Source organism: Ovis canadensis, chromosome 7, assembly GCF_042477335.2.
Source record: "Ovis canadensis isolate MfBH-ARS-UI-01 breed Bighorn chromosome 7, ARS-UI_OviCan_v2, whole genome shotgun sequence".
NCBI classification, from domain to species: Eukaryota; Metazoa; Chordata; class Mammalia; order Artiodactyla; family Bovidae; genus Ovis; species Ovis canadensis.
In genome coordinates this window covers 20,785,860-20,813,508 of record NC_091251.1, presented here as the reverse complement: position 1 = coordinate 20,813,508, position 27,649 = coordinate 20,785,860, and the positions used below count along the sequence as shown (strand labels likewise).

General features: G+C 43.2%; 1 protein-coding gene and 1 non-coding gene across 7 annotated transcripts; both read left to right on the top strand.

Moving 5' to 3' along the window:
* The first annotated feature begins 6,334 nt into the window (after window positions 1-6,334).
* Window positions 6,335-25,709, top strand: ZBED3 (zinc finger BED-type containing 3). Of its 6 annotated transcripts, none has more exons than XM_069595352.1 (5): window positions 6,360-6,462; window positions 7,801-7,854; window positions 9,408-9,595; window positions 21,058-21,173; window positions 22,422-25,709. In XM_069595352.1, the coding sequence occupies exon 5, from the start codon at window positions 22,436-22,438 to the stop codon at window positions 23,072-23,074; it is 639 nt and encodes a 212-aa protein (XP_069451453.1). In that variant the 5' UTR covers window positions 6,360-6,462; window positions 7,801-7,854; window positions 9,408-9,595; window positions 21,058-21,173; window positions 22,422-22,435; the 3' UTR covers window positions 23,075-25,709. The 6 variants fall into 6 exon arrangements, with proteins under 6 accessions (XP_069451454.1, XP_069451452.1, XP_069451457.1 ...); XM_069595355.1 differs by having other exon boundaries at window positions 6,373-6,462; window positions 21,063-21,173; XM_069595353.1 differs by lacking the exon at window positions 9,408-9,595 and having other exon boundaries at window positions 6,335-6,462; window positions 21,063-21,173.
* Window positions 11,184-11,321, top strand: LOC138444489 (small nucleolar RNA SNORA47). Its single transcript, XR_011258512.1, has one exon. It is a non-coding gene; the product is annotated as a small nucleolar RNA SNORA47 (small nucleolar RNA).
* Window positions 25,710-27,649: the final 1,940 nt, after the last annotated feature.

Genomic DNA, 27,649 nt, shown 5'->3' with positions numbered 1-27,649 from the left:
TTTTTCCTGCCACCATTTTTCCCTCTTATCCCAGGGACATGCAAGGGGTCACCTGGGGAGCACTATTCTTTTGAGGTGGGGACCACAAGGATGGTGCCCTCCAAGCAGTAGCCCAAGCTCCTCCAGCACACCATGGCCAGGAAAAGACAGCAGGGAGACATGGAACCACAACTCCACCGTGGTTACATGGACCAATTACGTCATCCATCCATTCTCTTGCTTATTATTTTCTGCTACATGATGAATTGGTTGAATCTTAAAAATATCTCAGTTTTGGTCCACAATATTGCAATATTGGTCTACTTGTCTCTAGTATGTTTTTTTCCCCAACACATCCCACATCCTTCTTTGAAGTGGTATGCTTAAAATATAAATCTTACTATGTACTTCTCTTGCATGCCTTCAGGATAAACTCCAAGCTTAGCTCACTGTTTCAAGCCAAAAGAGACTCACACTCATATATTTAAGAGTAGTGAAAATGTGACGTTTCAAAGGTAAGTTTAAAATACTTCCTGAGTCTTCAAGCCAAAAGTCAACCAATGAAATAAGGTCTATAGTAACATTTTCCTCGCATTAACTGACAGAAAATAATGGTAAAGTTAAAAAAAATGAAGAAGTTGGGTCTGAAAAACCTAGAGGTGAGGATTGAAAACAGTTCACCATGTGGGAATACCTTTTGTTACACTCACGATTATAAATATAAAATGAAAACATTATTTGAAAGGCACACAATTACTTACAGTTAACAAAACAAAGACTCTTTATTCGGGCACACATTTCTTTTATTACTCTCCATGCTTCCCCATCATCCTGTGGTTACCTCTCAAGCTACCTGCACGCTAGTTTTTGTTTTAGTTACTGATTTTAGGGAGTGGTAGTTGTTCAGTTGTGCCCAGCTCTTTGCGATCCCATGGACTGCAGCCTGCCGGGCTCCTCTCTCCTTAGCATTCCCCAGGCAAGCATACTGGAGGAGGTAGCCATTCCCTTCTCCAGGGGATCTTCTCAACCTAGGGATTGAACCTGGGTCTCCTGAATTGCAGGTAGATTCTTTACTGTCTGAGCCACCAGGGAAGCCTCTGAATTTAGGGAACCCAAGTTTAAAAAGTAGATACCAGAGTGGCCCTAGAAAGCAGCAGCTTAAAACCTATGAATCTCCAAACCTCAAGATGGGTTTCTGGAACTGGATTATTTACCCACCAGATAGTAACGAGAATCTCATTTCCAGTGGTAAGTAGAGTGATGAGAACCCTTGGTGTGCTGGGGCGTTAGGATGAGGATTCTCACCTCTGATGAATTAAGATGAGGAACAGATGAAGGGGAAAATGGTTTATTCAGCAGCTTTGGCTGACCCTATAACATATGTTATATTTAACCCTGCTTATTTAACCTATATGCAGAGTACATCATGAGAAACACTGGGCTGGATGAAGCACAAGCTAGAATCAAGACTTCCAAGAGAAAGATCAATAACCTCAGATATGCAGATGACACCACCCTTATGGCAGAAAGCGAAGAAGAACTAAAGAGCCTCAATAAAAGAGGAGAGTGAAAAAGTTGGCTTAAAGCTCAACATTCAGAAAACGAAGATCATGGCATCCGGTCCCATCACTTCATGGGAAATAGATGGGGAAACAGTGGAAACAGTGGATGACTTTATTTTTGGGGGCTCCAAACTCACTGCAGATGGTGACTGCAGCCATGAAATTAAAAGACACTTACTCCTTGGAAGAAAAGTTATGACCAAACTAGACATATTGACATATTAACACAGTTATGACATATTAAAAAGCAGAGACATTACTTTGCCAACAAAGGTCCGTCTAGTCAAGGCTATGGTTTTCCCAGTGGTCATGTATGGATGTGAGAGAGACTATAAAGAAAGCTGAGCACCGAAGATTTAATGCTTTTAAACTATGATGCTGGAGAAGACTCTTGAGAGTCCCTTGGACTGCAAGGAGATCCAACCAGTCCATCCTAAAAGAAATCACTCCTGGATGTTCGTTGGAAGGACTGATGTTGAAGCTGAAACTCCAATACTTTGTGAAGAACTGACTCAATGGAAAAGCCCCTGATGCTGGGAAAGATTGAAGGCAGGAAGAGAAGGGGACAACAGAGGATGAGATGGTTGGATGGCATCACTGACTCAATGGACATGAGTTTGGGTGGACTCCAGGAGTTGGTGATGGACAGGGAGGCCTGGCGTGCTGCAGTCCATGGAGTTGCAAAGAGTCGGACACGACTAAGCAACTGATCTGAACTGATAACACATGTACATCCAGAAGCAGCCAGCCTGATAGATCATTAGGATTGCCTATTAAAGTTTCTGCTGAGCTTCCATTTGGGAAATAATATGTTAAAAGGATGGGATGCAGTCATCCACAGTAAATGGTATACATTAAATCAATGATTTAATGGGTTTATGTCCCCAATACCTAGAGTACCTGGGTCCTCAACACAGTATAAACTTTCAAGCACCACAAAACCTGGATCCATATTGTATCTATTAATGTCAGCATCAAAAGTAGCTAGATCATACCCTTCTTTCCTAATCCTCAGCTCCTCAAACTACCTTCCAAATTTTCTCTAAGTAAGCTAAACTGTAGGCTTGTGCTAACCACTACTCTCAGTTCAGTTCAGTTGATCAGTCGTGTCCGACTCTTTGTGACCCAATGGACTGCAGCACGCCAGGCCTCCCTGTCCATCATCAACTGCCAGAGCCTACTCAAACTCACATCCATCCACTCGGTGATGCCATCCAACCATCTCATCCTCTGCTGTCCCCTTCTCCTCCTGCCTTCAATCTTTCCCAGCATTAGAGTCTTTCCAATGAGTCAGTTCTTTGCATCAGGTGGCCAAAGTATTGGAGTTTCAGCTCAGCATCAGTCCTTCCAATGAATATTCAGGACTAATTTCCTTTAAGATGGACTGGTTGGATCTCCTTCCAGTCCAAGGGACTCTCAAGAGTTTTCTCCAACACCACAGTTCGAAAGCATCAATTCTTCAGTGCTCAGCTTTCTTTATGGTCCAACTCTCACATCCACACATGACTACTGGAAAAACCGTAGCCTTGACTAGACGGACCTTTGTTGGTCAAGTAATATCTCTGTTTTTTAATGTACTGTTTTTTAATATTCTTCCAAGGAGTAAGCGTCTTTTACTTTCATGGCTGCAGTCACCATCTGCAGTGATTTTGGAGCCCAGAAAAATAAAGTCTCTGCCTGTTTCCATTGTTTCCCCATCTATTTTCCAAGAAGTGATGGGACCGGATGCCATGATCTTAGTTTTCTGAATGTTGAGTTTTAAGCCAACTTTTTCGCTCTCCTCTTTCACTTTCATCAAGAGGCTCTTAAGTTCTTCTTCGCTTTCTGCCATAAGGGTGGTATCATCTGCATATCTGAGGTTACTGATATTTCTCCCGGCAATCTTGATTCCAGATTGTGCTTCATCCAGTCTGGCATTTCCAACCTTACAGAAATTAAAAAGAAATACTGTGTACAACTGTATATCAGCACATTAGATAACTTGAATGAAACAGACAAATTCCTAGAAAGATACAAACTACCACAACTTCCTCAAGAATGAACTGACAATCTAAAAGACCTAGAACCAGTGAAGAAATTGAATTAGTCATTTAAAACACTACCCTTAAAGAAAAACTCAGGCTAAATGGCTTCTTTGTTAAATTCCAAGAAGCATTTAAAGAAGAACACCAATTATTCACAAAATCTTCAAAAATATGAAAGAGGAAGGAATATTTCTCAATTCATTTTTAAGACTGCATTACTCTGACACCAAAACCAGACAAAAACATCTAAGAAAAGAAAGCTAGAGGCCAAAAGCACATAAAGGAAGGTTGCATCCAAAGAGTGTGGTTCAGGTACACAGCTCTATAATTTCAAGTCTTTAAAGCAACATCCATAAGTAATTTTTTCAAACTGGATTAGCTAGCAGATTTGAAAGTTATAATCTCTGGCAAGAATCTAAAGAGTGAATATTCTGCATTATCAATGAAAGTCTTTGTGCTTCAGGGCAGGGGACAGAAATGAGATCCTCTTATTTATTTATCATTAACAGCATGCTGAAAGGGAAACGGTTATCACCAAAATAAGAACTAAAGAGTGTTTTTCTTGTTGAAATTTGAACAAAGAGTGTGGGGCAAGGGAGATATATTTAATAATTTGATTTAAATTTTAATTTAAAACTACAAGAGATTTCAGATTATTAGAAAGTTTAAGCATTGAATTAAAAACTAACCCTGAATAGTCATTGGAAGGACTGTTGGTGAAGCTCCAATACTTGGCCACCTGATGCGAAGGGCTGACTCATTGGAAAAGACCCTGATGCTGGGAAAAGTCACTAAACTATGGCATCATTTTTAAACCTGGGCAGACACGAGTCTGTTGCTTTTGGACCTGGACACATAAAAGACAGGTTTCTTTCCTCTGGACTTTAAAAATATACCCAAATACATCTTGTGAGTAAAATGAACATAATTCCGGGAGTCTAAATTCTGCTCTTTTTCAGGTCTTGGTTAAATGTTGCCACTGTCAAGAAGACGTAGTTGTTCTCAGTTTAGTGTGGCGCAGGAAGGTCTCCTCTTACAATACTTTTCACTTTCTTCCTGGAGTTCATTTGTCTGTCTCACTGGAGTAGAAACTTCTTGAGGGCAGGAATGTTGTCTTAATTAAGACTCTTACTCAAATAGCACTAACTAGAACTAACAAAAATACCATGTGTCTCATTATATGGTCAAATGGATTTTTAAGGTACTCAAAAGTGATAAGTCTTTTGTTAAAAGGATCATCAGGTACAATAAACTTTGTAATTAATTAAATTTTGTGATTAATTAAATGATGAATAAGAGATCATCTTTAATCTGATTCACTTATACCAGCCATTATTATTTTAATCAGATGTCCACAGTGTTAAGTATGGGCATCTTTTGGGAGAAAAGAAAAGTAGTAACCTAATAGCTAACCTTCACATTGCAAATTATCCCCTTGAAGACATCCAACCAGTTTCTTCTTCTGACACCATTCTTGGAATGGTAAGGAGAAATCCCATTAATGGATTGTTAATAAACTCTAGTTTATGGACATAATGAGGTTTAAAAAAATTACTTGAACCAAAGTATGTAAAATGGATTGTATTATGTAACCAGTTATTTGTTGTAGTTGAGTTGCTAAGTCGTGTCTTTTGTGTGACCCCATGGACTGCAGCACACCAGGCTCCTCTGTCCTCCACTATTTCTTAGAGTTGGCTCAAATTCCTGTCCATTGAGTTGATGATGCTACCTAACCATCTCATCCTCTACAGCCCCCTTCCTCTCTTGCCCTCAATCTTTCCCAGCGATAGAGTCTTTTCCAAAGAGCTGGCTCTTCACATTAGGTGGCCAAAGTATTGGAGCTTCAGCAACAGTCCTTCCAATGAATATTCAGGGTTAGTTATTTACTCAATTTCTTTTAAAAGGACGGTACAATCTCTGCCCATTGTCACATGACTGGCAAGTCTTCTTTATGAGAAGAATATACTTTCTGGCCCCACTGAGTGGCTTTGTCAAGTTACTTGCTTTGGTCAACAGAATGTGAGTAGAACTGAAGTGAGCGGAACTTAGTTATGTGGAATGTGAACTGTTTTCAGTTTTAGGAGCAGCATGGACCAGTGGTTTATAAGAGCTGATTGTTACACGTCCAGAAGCTTGGCAAGTCACTTGTTAAACCATCAGTGACCCGAAGTCCTTCATGGTTGTGAGTATTTACATCATGGAATTACACTACAAATTAGGACTCCTCCTCCCTCGAGCTTGTTTCCAGCACGCGATCAGCATGGCCGCTCAAAAGCTGATCTTTCAACCTGGAGCCTGGAGGCCAAAACAGTGGCGGAGCAGAGCCAAAGCTGCCTGCAGCAGATGTGATTTGATTGAGAAATGAATCTTTGTTTTTGTAAATCACTGAGCTGTAGGGGTTGTTTGTTACCTCAGCATAATCCACCAAAAACTGACCGATACACACCATGCTAACAAGACTAGGTTTTCATGAACACCAACGAGCCCTAACTTTATCTGTCCAGACTTTAGTTCAGGGCATTTCTTCTGACAGCTTGAACCTGAAAGGATGAAAATTCCACTCAGAGACTCAAGGCCAGGAACCCAGGTCTTGGAAGATTAATATAAAGATATAAAAGTGTAATTATACTTGTAAAAAAAATCACTAAACTACTACATCCTCTTTAAACCTGGGCAAACACAAGTCTGTCGCTGGTGGACTTGGACGGTTTGGGAGTGGTTTCCCAGCCCTTTCAACAACAGGTCCTCGCCCACGCCCCCTTCCCAGCCAGAACGGAGCGCTGTGTCTTTAAGGGAGACGCGCGGAGCTTTCCGCACAGGACAACATGTCTGCGAGGAGCCCGGAGGGGCTCTGCCATCCCGGACTCCCAGCCCACCGCCCGCTTCAGAGGTGATGGGTGAGTGTGGGCGCGCGCCCACGGGGAGACTGGGGACTGCCGGGGCGGGGGAGCGGCGGGGTCTGAGGGAGGCTCCCCGGGCCGGGCCGGATGGAGGAGTGAGCTGGGGACCAGCCCCGGGCCCCGGGGGACCGCAGAGGAGCCGCGACCCGCCGACGACGCCCAGACACCGGGTGCGCCAGGTGCCGGCCTGCCCTCGGCGGTGGTCGGGTCGTCCTTTATGTAAAAGATGGGTTTGGACCCGGGATTCTGATAAAGGCCTCGTGCAGTTTCTTTGTGCACCTCATTTTGCTTCTTTTCTACCATCTCTCGTCAAAAAAAGTTATTTAGGAATATCGAAAATATTGTGCTTTCCCCTTATTAAAGTTGCCTTATTGTAGTCAGGGCAAGTGGTTGGGGCACTTTCCCTAACTGAGACTTTCTTTAATTCCCACTTTGGCGAGAAACTGAATGCAAGCTAGATACTCAAACAAAGACCCCTGTCCCTACCGTGCTCAAACAAAGGGATTTTCTGATCCTTTCGGAACGGACAGGAGCAGTTTGCTCTAATCACTTACGCTAACCTAATGCTGGAAGTTGACCCAGCAAAGTCATTTTTCCCTCCTTCAGGAAAAAAATACCTGCCACCATGAGAACTTCTAATTAGCCAAGACTACACAGATAATGGTTTTTAAGAGAAACTGTTATAGAAATTAGCTTGATAAATTGACATAATTAGGGTAATCCTTTGGTGCACTTTTCATTAATGAAATTGTTTATATACTTTTTTTGGACTAAAAATAGCTTGAGGCAACTGATAATGAAAAAGTATACAATAAAGTATGCAAAAGTCAAGAGCCAAAACCAGGTAATTAAAATCTTTTTACGAAGATCTTGAAAGTATGACAGCTTTACATCCCTCTAATTCATTTAAATTATGCATTTTACAAGATTAAAATGGATCAGCACCCTTCTTTTTAGGAACAAATGTATTCAATAAAGTAATGTAGGCCTGAAATAAAGGTCCACATTAGGGAAGATTTTCATTTAAAAAACATATTAATAATGTTGCTCAGCCTTTTAGCTAATGGTAGAGGTATCTCAGATTTTGGTTTGTGACATTTAGAGATTATCTCTATATACCAGTTAATTAGTTGTGGGTCCAGTACAGGTTTTACACTCCATGTGTAACATTTCTTTTTCACTAAATTCCCTAACCGAGGTATCCATCCTTTACAATTTGGAAGCATTTTTAATTCATTTAAGCCTTCAGCCTGCTGACTACAGACTAATTTTTCTAATTGTCTGGATATGTTTATAAATAGATTAATACATGGTAGTAAATTAATATTTCAACAGAGATGGACAGCTAACAGATGAATTGTGGTTTCTTTGATACGCCAGTTGTCACAGGTAATTATTTGTATTAATTATTATATTCTGCTTTGATTAAAGTTACTGGTGGATAAAAATGTTTTTAGCGTCTTCACACAAGTCTGTGTGGCTTTCACATTAGAGTGAATTTCTCACCTAAGATCAGACAGGCTCAGCCTACACATACTTGTTTATAACTCTGCTGGATTAATCCACCTAAAGTGATTAACCCTGGATGGACAAACAGAGCTTTAATTCATCTGTTATTTCCTTTTGACAACATTGCCTGGTTCTTTGGCCTTTAGCTTGCCTGATATTTTGTATGTGTAAAGCTTAAGTATGAAATAATAAAATTAACTTTCGTGGGTGGCTTACGAGCTGATTCTCAATGTTATAGTCATTTATGGTGTGTTTACACCATTATTTACACAAATTATTCATCCAGGTTCCAATCTCTTCCCTTATTCTCTATATTGATATTCTGGGAGATCATACTGAGAAATCTGGGTTTTAATCTCATAAGTTATTAAAAGAATACAACTTCTTCAGAGACCATCAAATGCAGAGGTAATTAATGCAAATGTCTTATCTTCCACCAGCTTAGACATCACCCCTTCCAATTAATAGATAATAGAATGAAAACTCGTCAAAGGAGAATTCAGAAGCATCATACTATCAACAGTACTTTTTCCTTTTTCTTGAAATAACCAAAGTCTGTCTACTCTTTTTTCCAGTTTTTTTTTTTCTGCCTGAAATTGGATTCAAAATTTTCCACTGTTAATTTCATGCTAGCAGAGCTTTTATATAGCTTGAAGAAATTTTATTTAAAATATGAGCTTGGAAGCCAGATTATACAACTAAAGAACTGCAGCTTTATGTTTTAGATTCAGCTCTACAGTGATGTGTTTTAGTAACCGTTGTACCGTGAGCAAGGTAGGGAAAGGATGCTTAAGCAGGGGTGTCTGCATGAACATTTGTGTTAGGGTCCCAAACCCACCCCTCCCCAGTCCTCATGAGTGAACACTGCTCTGACCTTTATCATGAGTGTTAGCATGTTGAAGCATCTCTCCTCACCAGATGGCAGGCTTCTGGAGGGCAGGGACTATGTGGTTCTCCTCTTGGCCTCCTGGGTGGCAAGCACATGCCTGGCCCTGAGCAGGTACACAAGAAGAGTTTGAATGAAAGAGTGGATGGAGTGAATGGACCTAAGTCAAATAATCACATTCACTGGCATATTTCTGATAGTTTAAACATTGTATAAGGGAAACAAACAGAACTTTAAAATTTATTTTCTTCTTTTTACCTAACCATATCAGTTAATAGATATTTGGTTTTGGGGGGTAATCAGTAAGGAAGAAATGCATATCACAGGACTCCAGCAAACTAGGCCTTCCTATATTATCTTCTGCTGCTGCTACTGCTGCTGCTGAGTCGCTTCAGTCGTGTCCGACTGCGTGACCCCATAGACGGCAGCCCACCAGGCTCCCCTGTCCCTGGGATTCTCCAGGCAAGAGTACTGGAGTGGGTCACCATTGCCTCCTCCATATTATCTTCTACCTTGCTATATTATCTTCTACCTTCCTATTTTGCAGGAAGATCAACTGAGGAACTGAAAATAAATTTGGTCAATGATGGGGAAGTGGATCTATGATTCTTTTTTATTTGCCTTTTATATTAAAAAAAAATCCTCAGAATTCTTCTTACTTAAACTACCTCCTCTATTGTATACAAAATGTTAAAAAGAAAAACAGGACTGCCTTTCAGCCAGTAAGATCTTCAGGTGAGCATGTGTAAGCAGTAAATACTGGGAGCTTCCTTTTGTTCATATTTTGAAATGATATAGTACTGGTGAGTCCAGTAGTGACATTACTTGCATTATCTGATTTTAGCTACCTGTTTATTAGGGGCAACTAATCTTACCATTTCCCCTGACAGATGGGGAGATGGAGGACTTGGGTGAGCTGGGGCTAAGAAGCATAAGATCAGGCTCATTTTGTTTAATGCAGTGTCCCCTGAGTGCCTGCCCTCTGCTGGGGAGACGAGTGAGGTGGGGTGCCCTCCCACAGCACCCCCCCTTTCTCTGGATATAGAATCTCCTTTTGCCCAGGCAGGGGACAGCGAACTATCCGCTCGAAGCTAGCTCACACACTGGGACCCCTCCAGGGCCAGATGGCAGCACACTATACCCCATGGGACTGTCCCCTCCAGCCTTCAGAGTTAAGGCTACCTAGGCCTGCCTGACTCACACACTTGAGGATTGTTTTATACAATTATTATTTATGCATAAATATAGACTCTGCCATATACATAACTCTGCCTAAATGTAGACCCATGGCCACCTGCACGCTTCCTTAGCGCCCTTGTCTTTACTTCTTCCCTTTCTCCTTTTACATCAGCTGCTACCCCCTCAACCCATAGTGTCTCCTTATTTTTCTTCATATATATAAAAAATCTGTATACCCTATACAGATCTACTGATTATTTAATACAAGACCAGGGACAGCGGAGCCTGGGGCTGCCGTCTGTGGGGTCGCACAGAGTCGGACACGACTGAAGCGACTTAGCAGCAGCAGCAGCAGCATATTATACACATTTTTCTGCATCTTGCTTTTCTCCTAAAACATTATTCCAGAAATCTCTCTGGCAGAGCTCCAGTCCAGTCTTTTTAATGGTGGCATAATATTCTCCAAGGTGACTACACATTGTTTACCCAGCCATTCCCCTGCCGATAGGCATTCCTTTGATTCCAGTCTTCAGCCATTCTAAACGACCCTATGACAAACATCCTAATACATGTTACTTTACATATTGGTCCTTTTTAGTTATACAGAACAGGTGCCCAGGAGTTGGATCCCTGATTATATCTATTTTTAATTAATAGAAATTGCAGATTGGTTTTCCTAAAAGCCTTCCCATCTCCACTAGGGATGCACGAATACACTCTCTGCTCAGCCTCCCTTCCAGCTTCGGCTGACAGACCTCTTCATTTGTGTTAGTGTGAGGGATTTAACAACAGACTTAATATAAGTGATGTGCATCTTTTCACAAATTTCCTGGCCGTCTGATTTTGCTGTTGACTCACTCAGCTACTCACATCTCTGGCCCATTTTTCAACCGGCTTGTTTGTCTGTTTCTTCCCAGTGTGTATTGTGGTTGTGGCTGAAGATTCTAAGACTTCTCTTCCAAGCCCAGAGGATAGGAGCTTCTCTCAGTCTGCACTGTAGGGATGGTTGAAATGAGCTCAGCGCTTGCATGGCAGAGCTAGGAAGGCTCTCCTAGGAATGGTTGGTGGCCACAGTTACTGCTGGTCACTCTTTAGAGACTGAGCGTTAAAAGAAGCCCCTTTCGAGAGAGAATGTAGCTGTTGTCGGAGGACTGAGAAGGTGAGGCAGTTCTGAACCATGCTGCCTTCCACTGGTCAAGACCTCCGAGAGCGAAGGCCTGCAGAGGCAGAGGAAGTCCCTCTGCCGCCCTCAGAGGGGCAGCACTGTGCTGGCCGACACTTGCGGTTTTTCTTGTCCCTGGCTCAGATGAGCACTCCACTAAATCCAAAGGATTAAATCATCAAAATCAGTGCTTCTGATCCCTGTTTCCACTTTACATCTTACAACAGATGGCACTCCTATACGTGGCACTCCTCTGGGCACCCCTGATTTTGAAGAAACCTGTAGACATCTTGTAGGGAGATATAGCAGGACAGTAATTGGTCACCTCCAGCACTTGTAGGGGCATATCAGTAATAATAGCTCTCAGACTTTGGCACAGGTAGGAGAATCTGAAGCTTATATACCATTTTCGACCCCTATCTCAAGAAAGCATGCAGTCTCAAGATTGTAAAGCAGTAGTCTTGATACTATACAAAAACTTTAAATCTCTTGGTCTATAAATATAGGGACTTACGGTGAAAGTCACTCAGTCATGTCCGACTGTTTGCAACCCCACGGACTGTATAGTCCATGGAATTCTCCAGGCCAGAATACTGGAGTGGATAGCCTTTCTCTTCTCCAGGGTATCTTCCCAACCCAGGGATCAAACCCAGGTCTCCTGCATTGCAGGCAGATTCTTTACCAGCTGAGCCATCAGGAACTCATAGTACTACTATTTTCTATTATCTCCACTTTGTGTATTTCTAGTAGTAAAAAAGGTGGTGTACTCTGGAAAGATAAGATTCTAATTTAGAAGAAATGGAATTCTAAAAAAAGAAATGTAGAAAAAAATTTAGGTAAAGTTAGATTACCAAAAAAAAGTCTAAAACTAAAATCTGGCTCTGTTTACTAAACATTAAAAAAGTCACTCTTGAAGGGGGTCTGTAACTCCCCTCTCATCCCATCGCTCCAGCTTTGGGGGTTTAGTGGTTTAGTAAATCTCTTGAGGGAAATTTAGCCTTAAATTTCTTAAGACTTTTAAACCTAATTGTCATATTCAAACCAATGCCTATTATATCAGAAGATATGTAAATAGATATTTCTCTTGTTAAAAGAGGCCTGGTACTTATCTTTTTTGATGATTCTGGTAAATTTGCTTTTTGGTTTTTTTTTTAAGTCAAGAGATAATGTTAAATATCCTGCCTAATCTCAGAGGAATTACTTGGTGGGGGAAAAAACAAATGAGACTTAGAAAACTATAATGCATCTGTAACAAGCAACTGAATTAAAAGCTTCACTATATACTATTATTAAAGCAACTTGTGGTGCCGCAGAGTTGATCGTTGGGCAGCACGGGCCCGGGTGTGGTCAGGGGATTGCCATGGTGCTCGTCTCTGCAGTTCACGGCGCTCTGGATGCTGGCTCTGCATGCCAGGGACTGCTGAGCACCCAGCCGACCTCCATACCCCTAGTCCATGTGGGCCCCAGCTCCCTCCAGGACTTTCATTTGTTAGTTTCTGCTGTGAGGAAATTCAAGGATGAATGAGCTGGGACAGCTGAGGCAGGAAGCCAAGTAGCTGTGGAATCAGATCCAGAGATCAAGCCCTGAGCCTTTGGAGTGGGAGCACTGACTCCAAGACCCTAGCCTACCAAGTAGCTAACCCTGCTGCTGCTGCTAAGTCGCTTCAGTCATGTCTGACTCTGTGCGACCCCATGGACGGCAGCCCACCAGGCTCCCCCGTCCCTGGGATTCTCCAGGCAAGAACACTGGAGTGGGTTGCCATTTCCTTCTCCAATGCATGAAAGTGAAAGTGAAGTTGCTCAGTCGTGTCTGACCCTCAGTGACCCCATGGACTGCAGCCTTCTAGGCTCCTCCGTCCATGGGATTTTCCAGGCAAGAGTACTGGAGTGGGGTGCCATTACCTTCTCTGGAGAACTAACCCTCAGTTCAGTTCAGTTCAGTAGCTCAGTCGTGTCCGACTCTTTGCGACCCCATGAATCACAGCACGCCCGGCCTCCCTGTCCGTCACCATCTCCTGGAGTTCACTCAGACTCACATCCACCGAGTCAGTGATGCCATCCAGCCATCTCATCCTCTGTCGTCCCCTTGTCTTCCTGCCCCCAGTCCCTCCCAGCATCAGAGTCTTTTCCAATGAGTCAACTCTTCACATGAGGTGGCCAAAGTACTGGAGCTTCAGCTTTAGCATCATTCCTTCCAAAGAAATCCCAGGGTTGATCTTCAGAATGGACTGGTTGGATCTCCTTGCAGTCCAAGGGACTCTCAAGAGTCTTCTCCAACACCACAGTTCAAAAGCATCAATTGTTCGGCGCTCAGCCTTCTTCACAGTCCAACTCTCACATCCATACATGACCACAGGAAAAACCATAGCCTTGACTAGATGGACTTTAGTTGGCAAAGTAATGTCCCTGCTTTTGAATATGCTATCTAGGTTGGTCATAACTTTTCTTCCAAGGAGTAAGCGTCTTTTAATTTCATGGCTGCAGTCACCATCTGCAGTGATTTTGGAGCCCCAAAAAATGAAGTCTGACACTGTTTCCACTGTTTCTCCATCTATTTCCCATGAAGTGGTGGGACCGGATGCCATGATCTTCGTTTTCTGAATGTTGAGCTTTAAGCCAACTTTTTCGCGCTCCTCTTTTACTTTCATCAAGAGGCTTTTTAGCTCCTCTTCACTTTCTGCCATAAGGGTGGTGTCATCTGCATATCTGAGGTTATTGATATTTCTCCCAGAAATCTTGATTCCAGCTTGTGTTTCTTCCAGCCCAGCGTTTCTCATGATATACTCTGCATATAAGTTAAATAAGCAGGGTGACAATATACAGCCTTGACATACTCCTTTTCCTATTTGGAACCAGTCTGTTGTTCCATGTCTAGTTCTAACTGTTGCTTCCTGACCTGCATACAGGTTTCTCAAGAGGCAGGTTAGGTGGTCTGCTATTCGCATCTCTTGAAGAATTTTCCACAGTTTATTGTGATCCACACAGTCAAAGGCTTTGGCATAGTCAATAAAGCAGAAATAGTTTTTCTGGAACTCTCTTCCTTTCTTGATCCAGCGGATGTTGGCAATTTGATCTCTGGTTCCTCTGCCTTTTCTAAAACCAGCTTGAACATCTGGAAGTTCATGGTTTATGTATTGCTGAAGCCTGGCTTGGAGAATTTTAAGCATTACTTTACTAACGTGGTGAAGTCACTCAGTTGTGCCTGTCTCTTTGTGACCCCATGGACTGTAGCCTACCAGGCTCTTCCATCCATGGGATTTTCCAGGCAAGAGTCCTGGAGTGGATTGCCATTTCCTTCTCCATACTAGCGTGTGAGATGAGTGCAATTGTCCAGTAGTTCTTTGAGCATTCTTTGGCATTGCCTTTCTTTGGGATTGGAATGAAAACTGACCTTTTCCAGTCCTGTGGCCACTGCTGAATTTTCCAAATTTGTTGGCATATTGAGTGCAGCACTTTCACAGCATCATCTTCAGGATTTGAAATAGCTCAACTGGAATTCCATCACCTCCACTAGCTTTGTTCGTAGTGATGCTTCCTAAGACCCACTTGACTTCACATTCCAGGAGGTCTGGCTCTAGGTGAGTGATCACACCATGATTATTGGTTGTGAAGATCATTTTTCTACAGTTCTTCTGTGTATTCTTGCCACCTCTTCTTAATATCTTCTGCTTCTGTTAGGTCCCTACAATTTCTGTCCTTTATTGAGCCCATCTTTGCAGGAAATGTTCCCTTGGTATCTCTAATTTTCTTGAAGAGATCTCTAGTCTTTCCCATTCTGTTCTTTTCCTCTATTTCTTTGCATTGATCACTGAGGAAGGCTTTCTTATCTCTCCTTGCTATTCTTTGGAACTCTGCATTCAGATGCTTATATCTTTCCTTTTCTCCTTTGCTTTTTGCTTCCCTTATTTTCACAGCTCTTTGTAAGGCCTCCCGAGACAGCCATTTTGCTTTCTTGTATTTCTTTTTCTTGGGGATGGTCCTGATTCCTGTCTCCTGTACAATGTCATGAACGTCCATCCATAGTTCATCAGGTACTCTGTCTATCAGATCTAGTCCCTTAAATCTATTTCTCACTTCCACTGTATAGTCATAAGGGATTTGATTTAGGTCATACCTGAATGGTCTAGTGTTTTTCTCCACTTTCTTCAATTTCAGTCTGAATTTGGCAATAAGGAGTTCATGATCCAAGCCAAAGTCTACAAAATCAACCCCAAACAATTAAGAAAATGGCAATAGGAACATATATATCAATACTTACTTTAATTTTAAATGGATTAAGTGCTCCAACTAAAAGACACAGAGTGGCTGAATGGATACAAAAACAAGACCCACATATATGCTGTGTACAAGAAACCCACTTCAGACCTCAAGACACATATAGACTGAAAGTGAGAGGATGGAAAAAGATATTCCATGCAAATAGGAAGAAAAAAAAAGGTGGAATAGCAATCCTCATATCAGACAAAATAGACCTTAAAATAAAGAAGTTACAAGAGATAAGGAAGGACACTACATAGTGATCAAGGGATCAATCCAAGAGGAAGACATAACAATTGTAAATATCTATGCACCCAACATAGGACATAAGACAGTACATAAGACAAACACTAACAGACATAAAAGGAGAAATTGCCAGTAACACAATAATGGTAGGTGACTTTAACACCCCACTCACACCAATGGACAGATCATCAAAACAGAAAATTAATGCGGAAACACAAGTCTTAAGTGATAGATTAATGAGATGGACCTCATTGATGTCTTCCATCTAAATGCAGAAGAATACACCTTCTTCTCAAGTGCACATGGAACATTCTCCAGGATAGATCACATCTTGGGTCACAAATCAAGCCTCAGTAAATTTAAGAAAGCTGAAATCATATCAAGCATCTTCTCTGACCACAACGCTATGAGACTAGATATCAATTACAAGAAAATAACTGTAAGAAACACAAACACCTGGAGATTAAACAACACATTTCTAAGCAACCAACATGTTACTGAAGAAATCAAAAGGGAAATCAGAAAATTTCTAGAAACAAATGACAATGAAAACATCACAACCCAAAACCTATGGCATGCAGCAAAAGCAGTTCTAAGAGGGACGTTTACAGCAATACAATCCTGCCTCAAGAAAGAAGAAAAACATCGAAGAGACAGCCTAACTTCACACCGAAAACAACAGGAAAAAGAACAACAACAAAAGATTAGTAGAAGGAAAGAAATCATAAAGATCCGAGCAGAAATAAATGAAAAAGAAATGAAAGAAACAACAGTAAAGATTAATAAAACTAAAAGCTTGTTCTTTGAGAAGATAAAATTGACAAGCCTTTAGCCAGACTCATCAAGAAAAGAAGAAGAATCAAACCAACAAAATTAGAAATGAAACAAGCGAGGTTACAACAGACAGTGCAGAAATACAAAGGATTATAAGAGACTATTATGAACAACTATCTGGCAATAAAATGGATAACCTGGAAGAAATGGACTGATTCTTAGAAAAGCTCAATCTTCTAAGACTGAACAAGAAAGAAATAGAAATTATGAACAACCCAATTACAAGCACTGAAATTGAAGCTGTGATAAAAAAAATCTCCCAAAAAACAAAAGCTCAGGACCAGATGGCTTCACAGGAGAAGTTTTAGAAGCCATCCTTCTAAAACTCTTTCAGAAAATTGCAGAGCAAGGAACACTTCCAAACTCATTCTATGAGGCCACCATCACCCTGATACCAAAACCAGACAAAGACAATATACCAAAAAAGGAAACTATGGGCCAATACCACTGATGAACATAGACGCAAAAATTCTCAACAAAATCTTAGCAAACAGAATTCAGGAACACATCAAAAAGCTCATACACCATGATCAAATTGGGTTTATTCCAGGATACAAGGATTCTTCAATATACGCAAAGCAATCAATGGGATATACTGTATTAACAAATTGAAAGATAAAAACCATATGATAATCTCAATAGATGCAGAAAAAGCCTTTGACAAAATTCAGCACCTATTTATGATTCAGTTCAGTTCAGTCGCTCAGTCGTGTCCGACTCTTTGCGACCCCATGAATCACAGCACGCCCGGCCTCCCTGTCCATCACCAACTTCCAGAGTTCACTCAGACTCACGTCCATCAAGTCAGTGATGCCATCCAGCCATCTCATCCTCTGTCTTCCCCTTCTCCTCCGCCCCCAATCCCTCCCAGCATCAGAGTCTTTTCCAATGAGTCAACTCTTCGCATGAGGTGGCCAAAGTACTGGAGTTTCAGCTTCAGCATCATTCCTTCCAAAGAAATCCCAGGGCTGATCTCCTTCAGAATGGACTGGTTGGATGTCCTTGCAGTCCAAGGGACTCTCAAGAGTCTTCTCCAACACCACAGTTCAAAAGCATCAATTGTTCGGCGCTCAGCCTTCTTCACAGTCCAACTCTCACATCCATACATGACCACAGGAAAAACCATAGCCTTGACTAGACAGACCTTAGTCGGCAAAGTAATGTCTGCTTTTGAATATGCTATCTAGGTTGGTCATAACTTTTCTTCCAAGGAGTAAGCGTCTTTTAATTTCATGGCTGCAGTCACCATCTGCAGTGATTTTGGAGCCCAGAAAACTAATGTCTGACACTGTTTCCACTGTTTCCCCATCTATTTCCCATGAAGTGATGGGACCAGATGCCATGATCTTCGTTTTCTGAATGTTGAGCTTTAAGCCAACTTTTTCACTCTCCTCTTTCACCTTCATCAAGAGGCTTTTTAGTTCCTCTTCACTTTCTGCCATAAGGGTGGTGTCATCTTAAAATTCTTCCAAAAATGGGCATAGAAGGAACCTACCTCAACACAGTAAAGGCCATATATGATAAGCCTACAGCCAACATTATTCTCAATGGTGAAAAATTGAAAGCGTTCCCCCTAAGATCAGGAACAAGACAAGGGTGTCCACTTTCACCACTATTATTCAACATAGTTCTGGAAGTCCTAGCTATTGCAATCAGAGAAGAAAAAGAAAGAAAAGGAATCCAGATCAGAAAAGAAGAAGTAAAGCTCTCACTGTTTGCAGATGACATGATACTGTACCTAGAAAACCCTAAAGATAGTATCAGAAAATTACTAGAGCTAATCAGTGAATTTAGCAAAGTTGCAGGATACAAAATCAATACACAGAAATCACTTGCATTTCTATATACTAACAATGAAAAATCAGAAAGAGAAATTAAGGAATCAATCCCATTCACCATTGCAACAAAAAGAATTAAATATCTAGGAGTAAACTTACCTAAAGAGACAAAAGAACTGTACACAGAAAATTATAAGACACTAATGAAAGAAATCAAAGATGATATAAACAGATGGAGAGATATTCTATATTCCTGGGTAGGAAGAATCAATATTGTGAAAATGATTATATTATCAACTGCAATCTACAGATTCAACGTGATCCCTGTCAAATTACCAGTGGCATTTTTCACAGAACTAGAACAAAAAATTTCACAATTCATATGGAAACACAAAAGACCCTGAATAGCCAAAGCAGTCTTGAGAAAGAAGAATGGAGCTGGAAGAGTCAACCTTCCTGGCTTCAGTGTATACTACAAAGTTACAGTCATCAAGACAGTAGGATACTGGCACCAAAACAGAAATACAGACCAATGGAACAAGATAGAAAGCCCAGAAGTAAACCCATGCACCTGTGGATACCTTGTTTTTTACAAAGGAGGCAAGAATATACAATGGCGAAAAGAGAGCCTCTTCAATAAATGGTGCTGGGAAAACTGGACAGCTACATGTAAAAGAATGAAATTAGAACACTTCCTAACACCATATACAAAGATCAGCTCAGAATGGATTAAAGGCCTAAATGTAAGGCCAAAAACTATAAAACTCTTAGAGGAAAACAGGCAGAACACTTGATGACACAAATCAAAGCAAGGTCCTCTACGACCCACCTCCTAGAGTAAAGGAAATAAAAGTAAACAAGTGAGACCTGATTAAACTTAAAAGCTTTTGCACAGCAAAGGAAACTATAAGCAAGGTGGAAAGACAACACTCAGAATGGGAGAAGATAATAGCAAGCGAAACAACTGACAAAGGATTAATTTCCAAAGTATACAAGCAGCTCATACAACTCAACAAAAAACTTCACAATTCATATGGAAACACAAAAGACCCTGAATAGCCAAAGCAGTCTTGAGAAAGAAGAATGGAGCTGGAAGAATCAACCTTCCTGGCTTCAGATTATACTACAAAGTTACAGTCATCAAGACAGTAGGATACTGGCACCAAAACAGATTCCTTAAAAAACTAGGAATAAAACCACCATATGACCCAGCAATCTGAGTCCTAGGCATATACCCTGAGGAAACCAAAATTGAAAAAGACACATGCACATTGCAGCACTATTTACAATAGCTAGAACATGGAAGCAACCTAGATGTCTATCTCCATATGAATGGATAACGAAGTTGTGGAACATATACACAATGGAATATTACTCAGCCACAGAAAGGAATGCCTTTGAGTCAATTCTGATGAGGCTGATGAACCTAGAACCTATTATACAGAGTGAAGTGAGTCAGAAAGAGAAAGATAAATATTGTATTCTAACGCATATACACAGAATCTAGAAAAATGGTATGAATAATTTATTTACAGGGTAGCAATGGAGAAACAGACCTAGAGAACACACTTATGGACATGGGGAGAGGGTGTGATGTATGGAAAGAGTAACATGGAAACTTACATTACCATATGTAAAATAGATAACTAATAGGAATTTGCTGTATGGCTCAGGAAACTCAAACAGGGGCTCTGTATCAACCTGGGGGCGGGGGGGGGGGGATAGGGAGGGAGATGGGAAGGAGGTTCAAAAGGGAGGGGAAATATGTATTCCTATCACTGATTGACGTAGAGGTTTGACCAGTGAGCCAGTGAAGTTGCTCAGTCTTGCCAAACTCTTTGTGATCCCATGGACTGTAGCCTACCAGGCTCATCCATCCATGGAATTTTCCAGGCAAGAGTACTGGAGAGGGTTACCATTTCCTTCTCCAGGGCATCTTCCTGACCCAGGGATCGAACCCGCGTCTCCCACATTGCAGGCAGATGCCTTACTATCTGAGCCAGCAGGGAAGCCCAGAAAACAAAAAATTCTGTAAAGCAATTATCCTTCAATAAAAAAATAAATTAAAAAAAATCAACTTGTCTTTTCTGTTCTCATCTTTGTCTCCAGTCATCCCTAGTTGCCTTTAACAAAAGATTCTGGAACTTCACCATCTCCACTGCTGCTAGTTTAAAAGCTGACAGGGAGCACTGGCCATCTCACTGCCCAGGATTCTCCCAACTTGGCCTGAATTTTCCCCATGAAATAAGTTCTCAGGAGAGCTGCAAGTTGTTCTCATTGTTTAAACTTCCAAAGCAGATTTGTTGAGAATCATACATTTGACCCTTTGTGAAGTTATTTTCTTAAAGAAGAAATGTCGCCTTTTCTTTCTCCCTCCTCATGTGATAGGTCATCACATTGGGAAACACTTTCTTAATAGAGAAGACCTTGCAATGAGAGGCACTGTGTTGTGTTCGGACCCCTTTAACTACAACTATTTGTTGGACAAAGCAAACAATTATTATTTTTCCTTGGAACTGACCAACCTTTCTGTCTTGCAAATATATAGAGAGGGCCATTTAGTTGGGATAAGCAGCACAGAGAACTAATTTTATTTGTTTCGTGACCAGAGCAACTATGAGAGGGTTGGGAAAATGAACACCAGAGGGTCAAGGCACGACCTAGTATTTCTAGTGTCTACTTTTAGGGCTGTTTAATTGAATGTATTTTACTGGCTGCCTGTCCTCTGACTTTACTCCTAGCACAGCTGATGGTTCTTGAGATCTCAGAAGTCACGCTACACTGTTTCCACCTGAGAACTTGGGTCTGCTGAAAACCCTGCAGCAATGACTGAGACTGCCCATCGCCTCATTTGAAGGTAAAAGTTTACAAAACTGCCCTGTATATTGCTTTTTCCTAAATGAGATGTGCATTTTAATGACTCTTAGGACAATTTTCTCATAAGCACATGGTTTTTAAAATCACAGAAAGATATTTTTATCTTGAAAAAAGTTTTCTCTGAAAGCTTTTTAAAAAGCTGCTCAGTCCTAGCACTTAAGGTCTAAGAAACAAAATTTTCATTCCTAAAACTCTTTTTCCCCACTCCTTCTGGAACACTGCAAGAAGAATTCAAAAGGGAGCCTTTCTTTTATTCGGAAAAGGTCAGTTTCTTTTAAAAGAGCATAAAAGAGACTAGTTAAAGCTAATATATATATAAAGCACTTTTTAAACTTATGGGAAGCTTGGCCTCCCAATTTTAGTCTCAGTACTTGTTAGGTAAGGATCCAGTGAATTTCAAAGACTCCTGGTTATGGAAAGAAGGCCTAGGCATCTTCAACATTTTTTTTTTTCCTGAGTAATTAACGTGCTGAAATAAACAAATGAACATACATACTGAAGAAGACTTATTTCTCAAGGGCACTTGCTCCTTGGAAGAAAAGCTATGACCAACCTAGACAGCATATTAAAAAGCAGAGACATTACTTTGCCAAGAAAGGCCCGTCTAGTCAAAGCTATGGTTTTTACAGTAGTCATGTATGGATGTGAGACTTGGACTATAAAGAAAGCTGAGCGCCGAAGAATTGATGCTTTTGAACTGTGGTGTTGGAGGAGACTCTTGAGAGTCCCTTGGGCTGCAAGGAGATCCAACCAGTCCATCCTAAAGGAAACCAGTCCTGAATATTCACTGGAAGGACTGATGCTGAAGCTGAAACTCCGATACTTTGACCACCTGATGCAAAGAACTCACTCACTGGAAAAGACCCTGATGCTGGGAAAGATTGAAGGCAGAAGGAGAAGGGGATGACAGAGGATGAGATGGTTGGATGGCATCACTGACTCGATGGACATGAGTTTGAGTGGACTCCGGGAGTTGGTGATGGACAGGGAAGCCTGGCGTGCTGCAGTCCATGGGGTCGCAAAGAGTCGAACACAACTGAGCAACTGAACTGAACTGAGAAAGAAATGCAAGTGACTATTCAAACTACAGGATTTTGTCAGTAGTGAGAACGAGGCATGGTTTCTTCACAGGTCAAATCTAGTCCTAGAAGCTGTGTGTTGGAGCGGTTGTCCGGTGGCACATGTAATTTTGCGGTCATTAACTTAACCCCTGTCTCCCTCGGTGCAGGCGCTGCCTAAAGAATGAGGAGCGAAGAGCCGGCCGTGACCATGGAAGAGACCGGCGGGCCGGACGCGGCTGCGGGCCGCCTGGGGGCGCCCTACTCCGAGGCCTGGGGGTACTTCCACCTGGCTCCCGCGCGCCCTGGACACGCGGCGGGTCCCTGGGCCACCTGCCGGCTGTGCGGGGAGCAAGTGGGCCGCGGCCCGGGCTGGCACGCGAGCACCCCAGCGCTGTGGAAGCACCTGAGAAGCGCGCACCGGCGGGAGCTGGCGGAGAGCGCCGCCCGCCGCTCGCCACCCGCCGCCCCTGGCCCCGTCGCGGCCGCCGAGGGCGACTGGGCGCGCCTCCTCGAGCAGATGGGCGCGCTGGCCGTGCGGGGCAGCCTGCGCGAGCGGGAGCTGGCGCGGCGCGAGGCGGCCGTGGAGCAGGGCGAGCGCGCCCTGGAGCGCAGGCGGCGGGCGCTGCAGGAGGAGGAGCGCGCGGCGGCCCAGGCGCGCCGGGAGCTGCAGGCCGAGAGGGAGGCGCTGCAGGCGCGGCAGCGGGAAGTGAGCCGGCGCGAGGGCGCCTTGGCCCCGGCCCCCCCGCTGCACGCTCCACTCAAAGACGAGCCCGAGGGGGAACCCAGGGACGGCTGCGTCATCACGAAGGTCCTTCTGTAGGTTTTGGCCGCTCCCACCTCCCCACTCCACCAGCGGTATTCCACGTGTGGCCCGCGGAGCGGCGTCTTCAGCCTCACCTGGGAGCGGGATCTCAGTCCCTTGACCCCTCTGCCAAATTGAAATCGCCAAATGCAGGGTCTTGAGAAGCAGAACCAGAATATGCTCGTGATCCTCTCCAGCGGCCTCCTCTGCTGGTGGCGTTTCGTGGGACCCGCGCAGGCGGTGGTTTTCCTCTGACCGCCTTTGGAAAAGAGTCCACCGGCCCCGTGAACCTACGGCACTTGGGGCCACGGCCATTCTTTGGCTGGTAACTTTGAAAGGACCGAAACTTCCTTACACACCAACGACTACCACACCATGTGTCCGCAACCCAGGGTAGAGTGTGCATTGAAACGAGGATCAGGCATTTTTACCCCCCAAAAGTTTTACTTCCTAACGAGTAAGTCTTTGATGAGTAGCCCTTGCCCAGCACCAAGTTCTGAACAGGAGGCCGTTTAGTTTCCAGAACTGCTCATTACCCTATCATTCCCAGTGCCTTAGGAAGGCAGTCCTGGAGAAGCCCTCTTTTTGCTCCCCTCCCCAGCTGGCCCCCCAGTACCAAGCGCCTTGTCTCACCTCCGCCATCTTCCTTCCCCCGTTGCAGGCCTGATGGCAGCTGTGTTTTAAGTTTCCCCTCTTCACTGCCTCACACCTGCCACCTTTCTTGCAAGGCCTGACCTCGCCCTCATTGACAGGAAGGGAGCTTCCTCCCCCACGTCTCCTCAGTCCCCAACCTGGGCCAAGGGGAAGGCACCCTCCCATCTGAGGCCACCTCCTTCACCTTTTTTGGGCCTTTTGTTGTTGCCGTGCTAAGTCATGTCCAGCTCTTTCGACCCCATGGATTGTAGTCCCCAGGCTCCTTCCCAGGCAGTAATATGGAGTGGGTTGCCATTTTCTACTCCAGGGATCTTCCCCACTCAGGGATCAAACCCATGGCTCCTGCGTTGCAGGTGGATTCTTTACCACTGAGCCACCTGGGAAGCCCCATGGATGTCTTACAGAATGTCCGATACTCTGGATTTGTCTGATTGTTTCCTTAGGCCAAATTATGTACTCCTTCTTTGTTCATCTACCGGGAGAGCTGCAACAGTCACCTCCGTGCCAGAAACTCCTGACTACCTCCAGCCTCGTGCGTTCTTCCCAGGTCTGTCCTTCATGTTCAGTTCCCTGCAGCGTATCTCCTCCTTTACTTGCACATCTTGCCACTGGGGATGGAAGGGGAAAATGCATTCAGCTCCACATCCCCACCCCTGACCCAATGACTAAGAATTACTGGGTCCTTAAAATGTGTCAGGTATATGTGCATTTGTACATTTGCCCCTCGCTTTATTTCCATAGCAGCTCCCTGGGGAGGAGGGGCATACGAACACTCTGCCCATTTTACAGCTAATGAAACTGAGAGAGGGGTTAAGTGGCTTGTACAAGATGACAGCTGGTAAGTAGTAGTGTCAGCAGTCCCATCCAATCTCTGCCTCCAGATGCCGTGTTCCCGGCTGCTGTACTGTTGCCCCTGTTGCTCACTCATCCCAGCTGACCCGTTTGCTTCCTAATTCCAGCTCCAGGTCGTACCATCAGTGACACTGACATGTACTGACCACTCACCATGCCAGAGCTGTGCAAAAATGCTGGACGAGAATAACTGCCTACCGTGCAGCAACCCCATGATATAATTACTCTTAGGCCCACTTTGCAGAGGAGAGACAGGCTCAGAGGAACTAAGTAATGCTGAGGAAGAATGGGATTTGGGCACCAGTCTTGCTGAATCCTAGGCCCCTGATCTGTTGAGTCTATTTCTAGTGGCTCAGTTGGTAATGAAGAAGACCCAGGTTCGATCCCTGGGTCAGGAAGATCCCCTGGAGAAGGGCATGGCAACCCACTCCAGTATTCTTGCCTGGAGAATTCCATGGGCACCAGGAATTCCTGGTGGGCTACAGTCCATGGGGTCGCAGAGTCAAATACGACTGAGCGACTGAGACTTTCACTTTTACACCTGTCTTCCTTCTGATGTCACCTGCCCAACTCAGGACCCAGTTATCATTCAGCTGGGATTCACCTTCCCATCCTCGTCTTCTCACACTACCACCTACCTGACACTCAGCTTGGCCAGAGGAATTCTTCTGACACTGATTGTATCACATTTCCTGCTCAAGACTGATCACCCATCCTCTACAAGCTCTCTTTGTGGCCTGACAGTCAAGTCCCCTCCAGCCCTGTGCCAGTCTTATCTGTCCCCTCCACACACGCTGTATGCCTCAGCCAAATTGGACTCCTTGTTCTGATGTGTCCTGGTCTTGGCACCTCTGTGCCTGTTTGCACTTCCACCTCTTAAAAAAAGCCCCTCAATCTGAGTATGAAAAGTACCACCCATTTTCTAAGAATAAACTCAAATTTGACTCCCTACATGAAGCTTTCTTGGATTCTCATCATTCAGAAATGATTCTTTACTTCTCTGGACTCTCAGCATTTTGTATCTTAAAGCCCTTAGGAAGGCCCTCTGGTGTGTACCATTGGGAGCTGGGCTGGTGTCCACTCATCCAGCTCCCCCAGTGTCTTACCTGTGGCAGCTGCTCAATAAATATTTGAGGTGATAAACCCATTCAGTTTTCCCAGTTAATACAATTATTCCTTTATCTTTAATTCTGAGTGGAATTCCTAACAGAAAAAAGAAGTAGCCTAAAAGGAAGTAGCAGTAAATTTTTAAAAGCTGTTTAGTCAGTGAACTTTTAATGTGTCAGTTTGGGGCTGTTTGGTTTGAATCTAATCACGAGGTATATCAATTATCAGGAACGCTTTTCTTAAAATTATTTTTTTCATTACACAATTAATATAAATGCAATGCCCCAATCTAGGAAGAAAAACTGAAAGAAAAAATCTCCCAAAGTCCTGTCATCTTAGACTGCTATTCACATTTTGTCTGTCTCCTCCAATTTTTTTATTACTCTAAAAATAATGTTATTTCTATTAAGAACTGAAATGTAACTTCTTCATGTGTGTTTGTAATTGGGCTGTACAGTCTGAATTTGGACTTTTAGGAAGGAAGAATAAAGTACAAATGTCACTCTTCGGTTTCACCAATTGTTCAAACCATTAAAATAAGCAAAGAGTGACTTAGAACCTTAACCACTCTTTCAAGAAGGGTGGCTAATGGGCGGGTGCACCAGTCATCTGTTCAGGGGATGGGGAAAGCAATTAGCCTGACTGATGACTTACTACTGGTTGTGGGAGTTAAAACACTTTTTACACTTCTGCATTGCTATAGCTTTTTCATATCAAACATAAATTACTTTTATAATCAAAAATAAAAATTACTTCTTGCAAATGGAAAATCCTTACTATCAGCATTCAGCTTATTTAAGATACACAAAACTTCCCACACAAGAACTGGGATAACCTGCAATTCCAGAAAAGCCTAGAAGGAAATGCAGTCCAACTCCATCGTTTGACAGATGAGAAAAATAAGCCTGAGTGGCTCATCCACTTAGTGGCTACGATGGCTCACCTGACTCCATCCTCATCAGATACTCTGCCTCTCTGGTCCTGAGGGCTTCTGCTGGCTCACCTGGCAAAGCACACGGGCTACCAGGACCAACTGGCTGAGCTGGCATCCTGTCAGGTAAGTGCTGGGATCTGAAAGTGCAGAGGTGGGTTCCAGGGGTAGCATCGGTCTCTCTGGCCCAGTCTGCTCACATTAGAGTTGTCACTGCTAATGGGTGATGGGGATGTGCCCTTCTTATACTGGCAGAACTTCCCTGATTGATACAGTAAGGCTTGCTAATAGCAGCAGACAATTGCTGCCTTTGAGGGCAAGGCACATGGCAAGGTGGAGGGCTGGAACTGGGATACAGAATGCCCTGAGTCCAACTCCTGAACCCCTGCCATGATGTCAAGTGATGGGCCATTTCTTTTAAGTTGAGATTCGGCAGAGGAGAGGGTGTGGGCAAATCAGGGTAATGACAACCAAGACTGAAAGAGCGAGGGCTCTTTATGCACCTAAGGTGTCATCCTTGGAGGCTGGAGAAGGGAACGGCTTGCTTAGTTTGGGCTGAATTTCTACTTTAGAAAGCTGTCCATGTCTTAAGGTCTCTAAGCTTTTGCTTTGCTACCATGGGCTTACTGGGGAATTCTGTTTCTAAAAAGGTGTGATCTTCTTCAGTCTGCTCCTTTGTCTGGAAAATGGATGACGTGATCATTAAGGTCCCCTTTGGCTCTAATGTACCATGATAACATAAAGGTCAGTGAAACAGCAATCTCTGAGTGAATCGGTGGTTCTGTTTAGATTTTCCTGTTAATTGCAGATTTAGAAGGAAGTGTTTAAAGTCACCTATATGTGTTTATTATTAAAAATAACAATAGTAGATCACACTTCTTCTACAGAAGTGAGGCACTAACTATGAGATTCACTACCCAGAACTGAAAATGTGTGTAAGCGTGCTCTCCCATTCCCCATTCTTTCGGTTCTCACAGCACCCTGCAAGCAGGACAGGTATAATCACCCGTGTGTTACTATGAGGCCCCACACCTCAACAAGGTGAAACA